Genomic DNA, 15076 nt, shown 5'->3' with positions numbered 1-15076 from the left:
AGCAACAAGGTGGAAAACTGGGTATTTTCTTTAATCCCCATGACCTTTCAAACTTCTCCAAAATAGAACTTAGGCACTAAAGATAAAGCAACTTTAGCTGTTTCCATGGTACAGGACACTCAAAAGTGAAAAAAGATTAAAAAAGAAAACCCAGACCCTTGAACTAATTCATGTTTACTGGCTCTGAGGCTACCCAATACCCCTCCCTCACTTTCCACACTACCCGCCACAAGGCTGTGCCTGCAAACCTAAAGACAGGATACAGATTTACCTCAGAATCCATGCCAGTGCCCTAGTCTCCCTCTCCCTTTTTCTTTCCATTGCCTGAAAAGTGAGGCTCCAGGCTTTGGAAATCTACTCTAGTTGTGATAGACAACAATAGCGCAGACATCCAGGCAGCCCTAGCCACTCAGGAACAAATGCTTGCTGGGACTCTAACTCTGTAGCACCAGTGCTGAAAAACTGAACTGCTGGTTCTGGTGCAGACAATTGTAGTGCTAGTAGAGCTGGAGCCAGGCCAACAACTCCTTAATATCTACAGAGCAGACTATCTGCTAATGAGCTGGTTCTGGGGTGGACAGCCCTATAGCATCAGTACTGCAAAGCTCAGAACTTCCAGTGTGAGGGCAAAGAACTAAGAAATAGAGGGAGTAGAATAGGACAGTGTGTGTGTGTGTGTGTGTGTGTGTGTGTGTGTGTGTGTGTGTGTGTGTGTGTTTTGGGGTGGGGGGTTTATAGCATTCCACCAAGCCTGAGGGAAAGGGTACAGCATCCAACTGGGGCTAATTCTGATCACCCAAAAGTCAGTTGAGGTAGAGATCTAGGCTGGTGAACTGTGAATTGCTCAGTGTGGGAGGCTGAGAAGCTTCCAGATACAGGCCCCAAAGAAACCACTATTACAGAGGAAAGACTCAGAAAGTGAACAATAAGGAAAATGGATGAGTGAGGGGAAGCCTGAAATTACCAAAGAATTCAGAAAGAAGAAAACTGAAAGACCTTGAACATTAGCAGATAATCTGCAGGAAAAATAGTAACAACAGAAGGAAATATGACTTCTAGATATAGTAAATAAATTTAAGCATCTATAAATAAATGCTATAAAGGAAAGGAAAATGATCCTACACTAGGTAAAACAGAGAACTCTGTGGAGAATGTGGAACTACAGCATGCTATTCCTGATTGGTTCAAAAGAAAAATGAGATATATGAAAAGTAGAATTTAAGTTCCACAGAGCAAAAGTAATGTACAGGAAAAAAAAAAAACAACTGGAACCTGTGATAGCAAGCCTTACCACAAAAAAAAAAAAAATTGAGAATACAAGTATACAAAAGTGAAGGATAATCTAAGAGAAACAAAAAACAATAACGTTAAAAGAAAACATGCTCACTATGCAAGCAAAACATGCTAATCTCAAAAACGATGCATAGAGACAACCTGAAGATCATAGGTCTCCCAGAAGAAACATATCAGGACAAAAAACCTTAATACTACAATGAAGAAAGTGATAGAAGAGATCTGGCCAGAATTTTGAAAAGAAAGTGAAAGTCCAGTTGAAAGGATTTACAAATAATCTCCAGAAAAAAAAAACCAAAACAGCCCTGCAAACTGCCATAAGTGGTTAAATTCAGAGATTCAGTTCAGAAACAAGTTCTGCAAATGATCAGGAGAAAGACTTATAAATACAAAGGAAAGACCATTCAAACAACAAGACTATTCTGTACCCACTAGAAAACACAAGAGAGAATGGAATAATGAATTCTGATGAGCAATGGAACTCAAGATATAGCCTAGAGGGATCTATAGTGCAAATATGAGCTTAATCATACAAGACAAAGGGCATATATTCAACAGTGAAAAAAGATGGATAGTTAGGAAAAAAAGAGGCATTTGAGACATTACTACAAAGAAAACCAGACTGAATTGGTGGCAGCAGCTTCGGGAGTTCTCAGTCCACAGATAATGAGGAGATCAGACAACTGATCAGGAGATTACAGGGGGACCCTTTTTTGGTGCAGAACTGTGTTACACTGCCTGTATAAGGTTGCAGTTCCAGGGTGAGGAGGAGCATTAACAGGAATAGGGAACCTGGCCACAGTTACAGGGCAGAAAAGAATGGCTCACAGAGTAGAGCACAGGCTGGAAAAAACAATGACCGCAGCTCCTTAGATCATACCACTTTGTAAGAACTGAAAACTTACAGACCCCCAGAACTAGCTCTGAAAGGATCAGCACAGAAAACCTGAAGCTAGAGACAAAAAATTAACCAATTAACCTATTAAGAAATAGACTGGAAATTGAGCACACAACCAAAAAGGGTGATTATACAAACTTAATATGCTGACAGGAAAATCAAAACAGAAACTGAGAAGACAACAAAATCAAAGCAGCTACATGCAAAGCCTCAGAGAAAAATATAAGGGGAAATTGATAAATTTTGGAGATGTGAGATAATTGGGCCTCTAATTTAGTGTTGGTGGAGCTGTGAACTGGTCTAACCATTTTGGAAAGTAATTTGGAATTATGCCCAAAGAGTCATAAAATTGTTCATACCCTTTGACCTAGCAATACCACTATTAGGTCTGTTTCCCAAGATGATCAGGGAAAAAGGAAAAGATATTTATAGTAGCTGTCTTTGATGACAAAGAAATGGAAATGGCGTGAATGCCCATCAGTTGGAGAATGGGTAACCAAATTGTAGTATATGATTGTGATGGAATGTTACTATGCTATAAGAAATTATGAGTTCTTTCATTTTAGAAAAACTTGCACTAAATGATGAAGAGCAAAACTTGAAGAGCCAGGAAAATGTCATGTACAGTAACAGCAATTTTGTTTTAAGAACAGCTTTTAGTAACCAACTATTTCTGACTATTAAAAATAGCCAAATTAACTACAAAGGACCTATGAAGGAAGGTGCTATCTATGTCTAGAGAAAGAACTGAGAAATAGAATTATGGATTTACACACACACACACACATACATACATACATACATATTTGTGTTAATGGTAGTTATCTGGGGGGAAAGGAAAAAAGGAAGGTTACATTATAAACTTTATTATATATCAGAAAGGAAAAGCAAATTGTACATAAGAGATTTGCAGTTTCATTTGTTAAAAAAGTTAAAACAAATTAACATCAACTAAAGGACAAAACACAGCAATTGCATTTGGATGACAATACAATAAAAACATTAGCTTGGCTGGAATATCAAAAGATACCAAAAAAAAGAGATTTATTATGTATTTCCTGCCCATCCCCCAAAAAAAATTCTGAAGGAAAGATATAGCCAAAGTCTGGGGATTTGACCTGTCAGTGGAGGTGAAAAGTTAGAATAGGAATCCTCAAATAATGGTTTGTACTATTTTTCATACTATACTATTCATAGAGCTCACAGTCAAAGAGTTTACATTCTATCAATAAAAGTAATATGAAGAACAACATAATGTTTCCATTTTCTCTTTATATTTAAGTGCACAATAGGATACTTGGCACAATTTTAGTACTTAATAAGTATTTATTAAATGGAGGTAAAAAAAGAAAAATGTGAATTAATCTCAGACCTCCTCCCCCCCTTCCCCCCAAAAAAGAAAGAATTCCTGGAAGAGCTCAGAAAGAATTTTTAAAAAATCAAATAAGAGAAGTAGATGGAAAATTTGGGAAAGAAATGAGTGATGCAAGAAAATCATGAAAGAAAAATCAACAGGCAAAAGAGGCACACAGAAATACTGAAGAAAATAACATCTTAAAAAACAGAATAGGCCAAAGAGTAAAAGAGACAAAAATCCAGCAGAATTGGCCAAATGGAAAAGAGATACAAAATTCACTGAAGAAAATAATTCCTGGAAAATTAGAATTGGGCAAGTGGAAGTGAATGACTCCATGAGAGATCAAGAAAAAAAAATCAGAAAAATGAAAAAATGAAAAGGAATGTGATAGAGGAATAAGAAGGAATAAGAAGGAATAAGAGGAAAATACATAGTAATCATAATTGTGAAAAAAAATTACAGCAAGTTTTTCTCATAAAGTTTTATCTCATTGAAAAAGCAACTGACTTGGAAGATAGAATTAGGTGAGATAATTTAAGCATTATTGAACTACCTGAAAGCCATGATAAAAAAACAAACAAACCCTAGACATTATATTTCAAGAAATTATTGAGAAAAACAGTTCTGTTATCCTAAAATCAGAGGGTAGAATAGAAATTGATAGAATCCACTGTTACCTCCTTAAAGAGTTCCCAAAATGAAATCTCCCAGAAATATTTTTGCCAAGTTCCAGAGCTCCCAGGTCAAAGAGAAAATATTGCAAGCAGTCAGAAGAAAATCAGTTCAAATATCATGGAGCCACAAGCAGGATCACACAAGATTTGGGAGCTTCTACATAAAAGGATTGGAAGGCTTGGAATATGATATTTCAAAGGTGAAGGAGCTAGAATTACATCCAAGAATCACCTACCTAGCAAAACTTAGTACAATCCTGCAGGGGAAAAATGGATTTTCAATGGAATAGAGGACTTTCAAGCATTCCTGATGAAAAGACTGGAGCTGAATACAAAATTTGACTTTTAAATATAAGTCAAGCATAAAAAGGTAAACAGGAAAGAGAAATCATAAGGGATTCAGTAAGGTTAGATTGTTTACATTCCTGTATGGAAAAATGATACTTGTAAGTCCTAAGAACTTTCTCATTATTAAGGTAGTTGGAAAGAATATGCATGGGCAGAAGGCACAGATGTGAGCTGATTATGATGGGAAGACATTTTTTAAAATATAAAATTGAGAGGCTAAAAAGAGGGGTGGACCAGGAGATGGGGGAAGGGAGAAGTCAAAGGAGTAAATTATTTCACATAAAAGAGACAAGGAAAAGTGTGGAGGGGAAGAAAGGAGAGTGGCAGACACAATTCAGTCTTACTCTTATTAGTGTTGGCTCTAAGAGGGAATAACATACACACTCAGTTGGGTATAGAAATCTGTCTTACTCTACAGGAAAGAAGGAGAGGGAAGGCTTAAGAGAAAGGGAAGTACTGATAGAAGGGAAGTCAGATCCAGGGAGATGGTAATCAGAAGCAGAATTTAAGGAGGAAGGGACAGGATGAAAGAGAGAGAAAGATAAACAGGAAAAATAAGACAGAGGAAAATACATAGTAATCATAATTGTGAAAAAATTTTACAGCCAGTTTTTCTCATAAAGGCTTCATTTCTCAAATGCATAAAGGACTGAATCAAATTTATAAGAATAAAAGCAAATCCTTAATTGATAAATGGAAAAAGCATATCAACAGAAGTTTCCAGATGAAATAATCAAAGCTATTTAAAGTCATATGAAGAAATGTTCTAGATCACTAGTAATTAGAGAAATACAAATTAAAACAAGGTACTACCTTATAATTAATAGATTGGTTAATATGACAAAAAGTAAAATGATAAATGTTGGAGGGGATGTGAAAAATTGGGACACTGAAGCACTGATAATGGAGTTGTGAACTGCTTGGAACTATTTCCCAAGTGCTATATAATACCATGTATAGTCTTTGATCCAGCAATACCACGACTAGGTTTGTATCTCAGAGAGATCAAATTCAAAAGGAGAAGGACCTACATGTACATAAATATTTACAGCAACTCTTTTTGTGGTGGTGAAGAATTGGAAATTGAGGGAATATCTATTAATTGGAGAATGGCTGAAAAAGTTGTATATGATTGTTGATAGAATAGTTATGCTATAAGAAACGACTAGTAGGATGCTTTCAGAAAAACCTGGGAAGACTTATATGAAGTAATGGGAGGTGAAGTGAGCAGAAATAGAAGAACATTGTACACATTATGTGATGGCAAGCAAAATGGGATCTTTTGCTGATTTTGTTTTAGTATAATCAAGTGCCTCTGATTGAATTTTGCCTTTATCAATCAAGAGTCCTTACTGGGAGTAAAGTATAGAAGCAACAGTTACTTTAACTGGAAACAGTATATGTATTTGTATTGTTAATTATTTTAATGTAATTAAAGATCTTCCCCATTCATTAATGGGCCTGCCCATTAAAGGGAGTTTGATTAGGGAACACCTGCACCTTTTGTTAATGAGGTATTAGTTCTTAAGGGTTAGGATGTCCTCTGGCTCTAAAAAAAGGTACAAATACTCTGAGGGTGAGGTTTCACTTTGGGGCTTACTGACTGGAAGTGTTTGTTTAGCCAGAAGAGGACTCTGGGAAGTCTCTAAGAAGCCCCCCAACTTAAAAAACCCAGATGTTGGTGCTTCCCTCTCTGGTAACTATGGTCATACAGTTGGACCTATCTGTTGAATTCAGGCAGAGAAAGCCATGTCTGTTGATCTTTGATTTCTCTGTATTTTCTTTGAAGTTCAGTATTCTGACTCCCCTGAACTAGGTGAATGACATGTGCTTGGTTAAAGGAGTGATACATATGCTTGATTAAAGTGATTGTTAACCCCTCAAAAGTTGCTTTTCCTTTTATGAATGCAGATCTAAGAACCTGTGATAGCAGGCTCCCCGTGTATGTTGGGGTACTTATTGATACACAGTAACAGCAATATTGTATGATGAAGAACTGTGAACGACTTAGCTATTCTCAGCAATACAATAATCTAAGACCATTTTGGAGGACTTATGATGAAATTTGCTGTCTACCTTTTTTTAGAGAGAGAACTGATAGAGTCTGAAGGAAGACTGAAGAGAGATCTTTTTTGTTCTCTTTAGTTTCCTTGGGTTTTTTTTTTTTTGTATCTGTTTTCTTTCACAACATGTCTATTATAGAAACATACTTTTGCATGACTGTACATCAGGCCTACACAATCTGTGGCTCATGGGCCACTTATGGTCCACAGGCCACTTGTGGCATGCCAGATGATTTCCTCTACATATAAAGGATGTTTTACTCTACATTTTTTGCAGGCCACTTGAAATCCTTTGGTGCTCCATAAAAGGGCTGCAGGCTACAAGTTGTGCAGGCCTGTTTTACATGGATAGCCTATATCAGATTGCTTACTGTCTTAGACAGGGGAAGAGGGAAGAAAAGGAAGGAAGGATAGAATATGGAACTCAAAAATTTTAAAAATGTATGCTAAAAATTGCTTTTTCATACAGTTGTAAAAAATTAAATTATTTAGAAATTTTAAAAATTGACCATCAGTTTTCAGAGACATAGCAAACAAATGTAAAAATTCAAAAATAATAAATATGGCCTTTATAGACCATAATACAATAAAAATAATAATTGATTCAGGGAATACACAGTCAAAGGATATGATACAATTGGAGATTTAAATAACAATAATGAAATCCTAAGTAATAACTAGGTAAAAAAATAAATCATAGAACTAATGAAGGAATTATATGAAAAAAATTATAACAATGAAACAATGTACCAAAATTTCTGGGATGATTTAAAGCATTTCTTGGAGAAAAATCATATCCTTAGAAATATACATTAACAAAATAGAAAAAGAGAGAATTAATTACCTCAATATGCATTTTTAAAAAATTAGTAAGCCAAGAAATAAACCAACCTAAAATGAAAACAAGATAACTAGATGGCACAGTTGATAGAGTTCCTGGTTTAAAATCAGGAAGATTCATCTTCCTGAGTTCAAATCTGGCCTCAGACATATACTAGCCCTAGGCAAGTCACTTCTTCAGTTGCAAAATGAGTTGGAGAAGGAAATGGTAGAGCATTCTAGTATCTTTGCCAAGAAAACTCCAAATAGGGTCATGAAGAGTCAGACTGAAATGACTGAACAACAATAAAATAAACTCAGGAGAACAAATATTAAAAACCAGAGAAGAAATAAACTGGGCCTTGGGCCCTCCTTTCCCCAAAAAAAACCCTTTAGAAATGATAAATAAAACTGATAACGAGTTCTTTGAAACAGCTAATAAAACTGATAAACTTTTAGTTTTTCCAGTTAAAAAGAAGAGGGAGTAAATCCAGTCAACAAAATAGCAGATGAGCAAAGTGAAATCACATCAAAACAAGAAGAAAAAAAATTTATCAGAACTTAGCAGTTATATGCTGACAAAACTCAGAACATAAAAGAAATAGAATAGTCTCAAAAAGAAAATATTCAAGCAGAGAGAAGAACAAATAGAGATCTGAAATAACCAATCTTAGAAAAGGAAATAGAAACAAAATACAATATAAAGGGATTAGCAAAGAAAAAAAATTTCCTGGTCTAATCAGACTTCTAAAAGGGGGTAGGGAGAAAGGAACAAGTATTTATTAAGCACTTACTGTATGGAGCTGTGTTAAATGCTTTACAGATATCTCATTTGATCCTCACAACAACCCTGGGAGGTAAATGAAGCTAGTATTGGCCAAATTTGAACTCTGGTCTTCTTAACTTCAGGCCTAGCACTTGATCCACTGTACCAACTATTGTTTTAAATAATTGTTAAAGAACAATTAGTCCTCATACTGCACAAATTCTCAAAAACTGAGAAAGAAGGCACTCTTTGAAATTGCTTTCATGAGACACATAGCCCTAATACCTAAAACAGGGGAAGATAAAACACAGAAGGAGAAATATATACCAACGTTGTCAATGAATATTGATTCAAAAACTTTAATATGTATTGTGAATAGATTATAATGATTTATCCAAGAAATCATTCACTGTAAAAGGGATGAAGTCAGGAAGATCTGAATTAAATCCAATCTCAAACATTTTAGTAGCTGTGTAACTCTGGATAAGTCATTTAACTTTGGTCTTCCTTGGTCTCTGTTTTGTAAAATGGGGGTAGTAATATCAGCTTTCTGTCCAGGATTGTTGTGAGGATCAAATGAAATAATTCATGTAAAGTGCTTACTACAGTGCCTGGCACATAATAAGTGCTTTATATAGGCTTATGAAATGAAAATTGATGCAAAGTTTTCTCTTGTTTTAGTATATTATTATTTTTTCTAATTGATTATAATATATAATATAAAAAATAATATGATTATTAATTATAAGCATATAAAAAAATTTGCCTCTCCCACTATCCCATCCCTACTGTGCAAGTAAAAAAATACTAACTTCTCAAATAAATCTGTCAGTACGTATCTGCATAGTCCAGTCAAACAAAATCCTCACATTAGCCATGTCTGAAAACGTTTCTTTTTGTAGAAAGTTAGTGTCATTCCATCTCTTTATTCTTTTAGATTTCTGGTTTATCATTGCATAAATCAGAATTCTAAAACTTTTCAAAGTTAGGTAACAATAACTTCAGCAAAGTAGCAGGATTTAAAATAAATCCACAAAAATATCAGCATTTCTGTATGTTACCAGCAAAACCCAGGAGAAAGAGATCATTGGTAATGGAGAAAGCACTTTCAGTTGAGTGATGAGGTTGAAAGCCAGATTACAATTAGTTTAGAAGAAAGAGGATAGGAAGTAGAGGCAGTAACTATAATTGACTTTTTCTAAGGGAGTTAAAATGAGTAAAGTAGGAGAGCTATAAAATAGTAGCTAGCAGGGATAGTGGAATATTGTAAGGATTTTTTGTAAGATAGGAGAAACTAGGACACTATTAAAGGCAGCTGGGAAGGAACCAATATATAACAAGAGACTTGAGATTATATAGGGAGAGAAGAGAATGATAGTAGGGGCATTCTCTTTGGAGGTGATAGGATCACGAGTACATGTAAGGGTTCACCTTGGGGAGGAAAATGGCAGAAATTTCCCAAAGATGGATTCCTGATGCTTTTTCCTTTCTCTCCTATAGACTCTACAATGCTACCACAGGAGAAAGAACTGGATGAACTGTTGGCTTGTAAAAAAGAAGAGTGGAAAACATTACAAGCCCTCCGAACCCAACTGCAAGAAACAGCTTTACAAGATGCCCAGCGGCAGCTCCAGGAAGCAAAAGAGAAGCTCAGTCAGTTGAAAAAGGACTTCACCTATAACTTGCAGGTCCTAGAGGAACGGGACTGTGAGCTGGAGCGTTATGATGCTGCCTTTGCCCAAACCAGTATGTTGGAGGAAGCTAGAAAGGCAGAGGTAAGTGAGCTCAAGATAGAAGTGGCCAAGCTAAAGCAAGCAGTTGCCAAGGAAACCAGGAAGCGAGAAGAACTGCAGCAGCTTTATCAGCACCGATTGCAGGAGCATCGCCTAGAGCTGGAGCAGATACACAGGTAAGGAAGCCCTTCCCTCCAGAAATGGATAGAAACAGCCCTCTAAAAAAGGCAAATCTAGGTAGGTAAGGATAATTCTCTATGGGACATTTTCATATAGATAACTGCCACTAATTGTCTTTCCCAGGATGTGATATAACTGTGATATCGATAAGCACGGAAGGAAGGAAACAAGCATTTATTAAGCAGCTACTGTATGCCAGGCTTTATGAAAGCTAAATCACATGCTTTACAAATATAATCTCATTTGATCCTCATAACAACCCTGAGAGGTAGGTGCTACTATTATCCCCATTTTATAGTTGAGGAAACTGAGGCAGACCAGAGATTAAGTGACTTCTTTAGAGCACACAGGTATTCTAAGTGTCTGAGGTCTGATTTGAACTCGGATCTTTTTCACTCCAGACCTAGCCCTCTATTTCCTGCTCCACTTAGCTTCTTCTATGCATACCTTTAGGTAAAATTGAATCATTGGATATTAGATAGGGTTAAGAATTTATTACTCATTCATAGTTTGTTGGTTTACAAGATGCCATTAAAACTACTTGTACTGGAATAAGCTATTGAGAAAAATGTTAGTCTCATGCAAAGTAGATTTGGTCAAAAATATTACTTAAATTTCTGGTTGAATTAATTTAATATATTTTTCCTATTAAAAATACTATTGCTTATTGCAACCATGATGTATATTCTTCATAACATGTAGTAGATATATGGAATTTTGGAGTTAGAAGCAACCATAGAGATCTTCTAGTTTAATACTTTCATTTTATAATTATGGATACATGTTCAGAGAAGTTATTCACCAACAGATTTTTCTATAAATATCAAAAGTGCCAATATCTTTTCAGTTATCTAGATTTATAACCTCTGTGTCACTCTTACATGGCCATCTGCCTTCTCACAATCTCTCACTATACATATTCAATTAGTTATCAAATTAGGTCATTTCTATCTTATTATCTTTTATATATATTTGTGTATATGTGTATGTATATACAAATATATGCACATATATGTCTATATCTTTGTATCTTGCTAAATATTCTAGTAAATACAGTGTGGATTTGGTTCCAGACCACCACAATAAAGTGAATATTCCAATAAAGCAAGTCACACTAATTTTTTGGTTTTCTAGTACATATAAAAGTTATGTTTACACTATGCTAAAGTCTAGTAAGTGAGATACTATTACGTCTAAAACATGCCTTAGTTTAAAAATACTTTATGGCTAAAAAAATGCTAATTGATCTTCTGAGCTTTCTACAAGTTATAATTTTTTTGCTGGTGGAAGATCTTGCCTTGACGCTGATGGCTGCTGACTGATCAGGGTGGTAGTTGCTGAAGGTTGGGTTGGCTGTGGTAGTTTTTTAAAATAAGACAGCAGTGAAGTTTACGGCATTGGTTGACTTTTCAGGAAACATTTCTTTGTGGCGTGTGATGCTGTTTTGATAGCATTTTACCCAGAGTAGAACTTCTTTCAGAATTGTCGTCAATCCCTCTCAAACTCTGTTGCTGCTTTATCAACTAAATTTATGTAATATTCAATATGGTTCTATTTCAGGGAATAGGGAGACCCTAGGAGAGGGAGAGAGACTAGGGAACAGCAAGTCAATAGAACAGTGAAAATACACACGTTTATTGATTAAGTTCATCGTCTTATATAGGTGCTGCTTGTGGTACCCCAAAATAACTACAATAGTAACATAAAAGGTCACTGATCACAGATCAGATAACAGATATTTATATTTCAAGAAATTACCAAAATATGACACAGAGACATGGTGTGAACACATGTTGTTGGGAAAATGGTGCTGATGAACTTGCTCCGTGCAGGGTTTCTACAGTCCTTCATTTTGTAGAAAAACACAGTGTATGTAAAACATAATAAAGCAATGCACAATAAAAGAGATATGCCTGTAGTAGTACCAGTGTTCTGAAGCCAATAAGTTACTCTTTCCACTACATATACTGTACCACCTCTATACCCTATAAATTTTAAAGTAGTGATTTATTTTAATATTTTTTCAGATAATTTCATAGTTATTTCAGGAAAATGAATTATATTTTGGTTAGTTTATTTACTGAAACAAATATGAAATCATAAGATGAATAATGGGTTAATTGTAAATATTTGAGAGATATGTCCCCCATGTTTTATTATAGAACTATCAAACTCAGAAATTTTATATTACTAAATTTATTTATTAAAAACCACATGTATTTGGAATGTTTTTCTTCAACAAAAAACTTATCATATAAGGCAGAGTTCCATATATAACTTTTCATAACTTATGAAAATTCAGTTATTATGCACTGAAAAAAAAAGAAAAAGAACAGTTGAATCCTGGCAATTTCACCTGTTATTTTACCCAGTGAACATATGCCCTGGAAGAAATGTGAGAGGGGAGCGTGGAAATTGCCTCCTCTTTGTACTCACGTGTTCTGTTTGTTTTATTTAAGCTGTCAGTACTAATGAAAGGGTCAGGCCTTAATTAGATTTCTTAGCCTCCTTGTTCACATAGAAAGCTCTTGCTATGTTTTCTTTGACTACCTTGTATGCTTTCGTCTCATGGTGAAGCAGGAAGAAGAAACAGTTGTGTGATGTTACCGCCCTTTGATACAATTGCATCTTTGAGTGAAATCCTTTCAAGAGTATTTTTTTCCCTTATCATGTTTTCCTGCCAGCTGACTCTTTAATTGTTTTTGTTTTCTTTTGTTTCAATGGAAGTCAATAGAAACTTCTCTTCTGATCAATAGTTTAGCTGGGTATGTGAAAATTAAAATTGATACTCAATTGTTTCTGTAGCAGTCATCTCAGATCCATTTGCCTTCTGATATAGACCACTTTCTTTTTAGAAAGGTCTTTTTCCAGCTACAACACTTTTCATTTAAAATTTTTATTAACAGATTTTGCTTTTATTTCACCTTTTCTGAATCACCATTTGACTTCCCCATTCTTATCCAAAGAGACATGCCTAAATTGAGAAGGAATAGTGATAGGGACTAAACTTGTGATTTTATTGGCATAGAAATCTCCTAGATGCAGAAATTCTTTTTTTAAAAAACTAATTATTTGTTTTCCGTTTTCTACAATCACTTCTATATGTCTTAGATTTCTTTCCTCCTCCCCCCCTTCCTGTGATGGTGTGCAGTCTTATACAAGTTCTACACATACATTCTTATTAAATACAATTTCACCTTAGTCATGTTGAGCAGAAGAATTAAAATGAATAGGAGAAACCATAAAACAAAACAAAACATAACACAAAAGAAAACGGTCTGCTTCATTCTGTGATCCATTTCCATAGTTTTTTCTCTGGATGTGGAAGGCGTTTTGCCTTAAAAATCCATTGGGAATTTTTTAGGTCCTTGCATTGCTATGAAGGACTAAGTCTGCTAGAAAAATTCCTCACACACTGTGTTTGTTGCTGTGTACAAAGTTCTCCTGGTTCTGCTCCTTTCATTCAGCATCAGTTTATGTAAGTCTTTTCAGGCCTCTCTGAAGTCTTCCTATTCATCATTTCTTATAGCACAATAGTATTCCATTACGTTCATATACCACAACTTGTCCAGCCATTCCCCAGTTGATGGGCATCCCCTTAACTTCCAGTTCTTGGCCACCACGTAGAGAGTTGCTTTAAATATTTTTGTACATGTGGGACCTTTTCCCATTTTTATGATCTCTTTGGGATGCAGTCCTACAAGCAATATTGCTGAGTCAAAGGGTATACACATTTTTGTAGCCCTTTGGGCATAGGTCCAAATTAAATGTAGAAATTCTAATTGCCTTCCAGTGCAGGTTGGTACCTTCTTTGCAACACAGAATCTTTTTTCTTTTTTTGCTCCAGTTATATATGTAAAGGTATTTTTAATGTTCATTTAAAAAATTTTCAGTTCCAAAAACCTATTGCCATATTAGTCATATTGTGAAAGAAGACTCAGACTCAAGGGAATAAAGATGAAAAAATACAAAAAGTAAAAAACAGTATGCTTCAAAATCTTCATTCAGACTCCATCAGTCCTTTCTCTGCAGGTGGATAGCATTTTTCATGAATCCTTTGGAATTGTCTTGAACATTGTGTTGCTGAGAATAGCTAAGTCCTTTACAGTTGATCATCCTAAAACGTTGCTATTACTATGTACAGTGTTCTGGTTCTGCTCACTTAACTTTCCATCAGTTCATGTAAGTCTTTTCAGTTTTTTGGAGATCTGCCTGCTCATTATTTCTTACAGCGCAACAATATTCCTTTATAATCATGTACTACAACTTAATCTGCCATTCCCCAACACTTGGGTATCCCTTCAATTTCCAATTCTTAGCCACTACAAAAAGAACTGCTATAAATATTTTTGTAGAAATAGGTTCTCTCTTCTCTTTTCCGCTTTTCAAATCCTTTTGGGATACAGACCTAGTAGTGGTATTGCTGGATCAAAGGGTATACACAGTTTGAGAGCCCTTTAGGCATAATTCCAAATTGCTCTCCAGAATGGTTGGATCAGTTCATAACTCTGCCAAGAGTGTGTTAGTGTCCTGTTTCCCACATCCCCTCCAACATTTGTCATTTTCTTTTTTTTGTCCTGTTTTTGTCAGTCTGATACAGATAAGGTAGTACCTCAGAGTTTTAATTTGCATTTCTCTAATTATTAGTGATTTAGAGCATTTTTTCATATGTCTATAGATAGCTTTGTTTTCTTCATCTGAAAACTGCTTGTGCATATCCTTTGACCATTTATCAATTGGGGAATGATTCGTATTGTTATAAATTTGTCTCAGTTCTCTATAAATTTGAGAAATGAGGCCTTTATCGGAGATACTTGCTGTAAAAATTATTTCTCAGCTTTAAAAAAAAATTTATTTAGTATTCCATTTTCTTCCAGTTACATGTAAAAACAATTTTTAACACTTGTTTTTAAAACTTTGAATTCCAGATTCTCACCATTCCTCT

The 15076-nt window shown here is 35.1% G+C and overlaps 1 protein-coding gene across 9 annotated transcripts in view; it reads left to right on the top strand.

The window, feature by feature from the left end:
- Nucleotides 1-15076, top strand: part of CCDC57 (coiled-coil domain containing 57) — a 266795-nt gene that overhangs the window by 16408 nt on the left and 235311 nt on the right. For 8 of the 9 annotated variants that reach the window (XR_011975014.1, XM_072645391.1, XM_072645390.1 and 5 more), the window contains exon 2: nucleotides 9719-10127. Coding sequence is in view for 7 of the 9 variants with exons in the window: in XM_072645391.1 (XP_072501492.1) it covers nucleotides 9727-10127 (401 nt within the window). In the remaining 2 variants the exon portion in view is untranslated. Of the gene's footprint in view, nucleotides 1-9718; nucleotides 10128-10254; nucleotides 10400-15076 lie in introns of all 9 variants that reach the window. The other variant, XM_072645395.1, reaches the window with a different exon arrangement.

The sequence above is a fragment of the Notamacropus eugenii genome, chromosome 2, assembly GCF_028372415.1.
Source record: "Notamacropus eugenii isolate mMacEug1 chromosome 2, mMacEug1.pri_v2, whole genome shotgun sequence".
Lineage (NCBI taxonomy): Eukaryota > Metazoa > Chordata > Mammalia > Diprotodontia > Macropodidae > Notamacropus > Notamacropus eugenii.
This window is presented reverse-complemented; position numbering and strand designations above follow the sequence as displayed.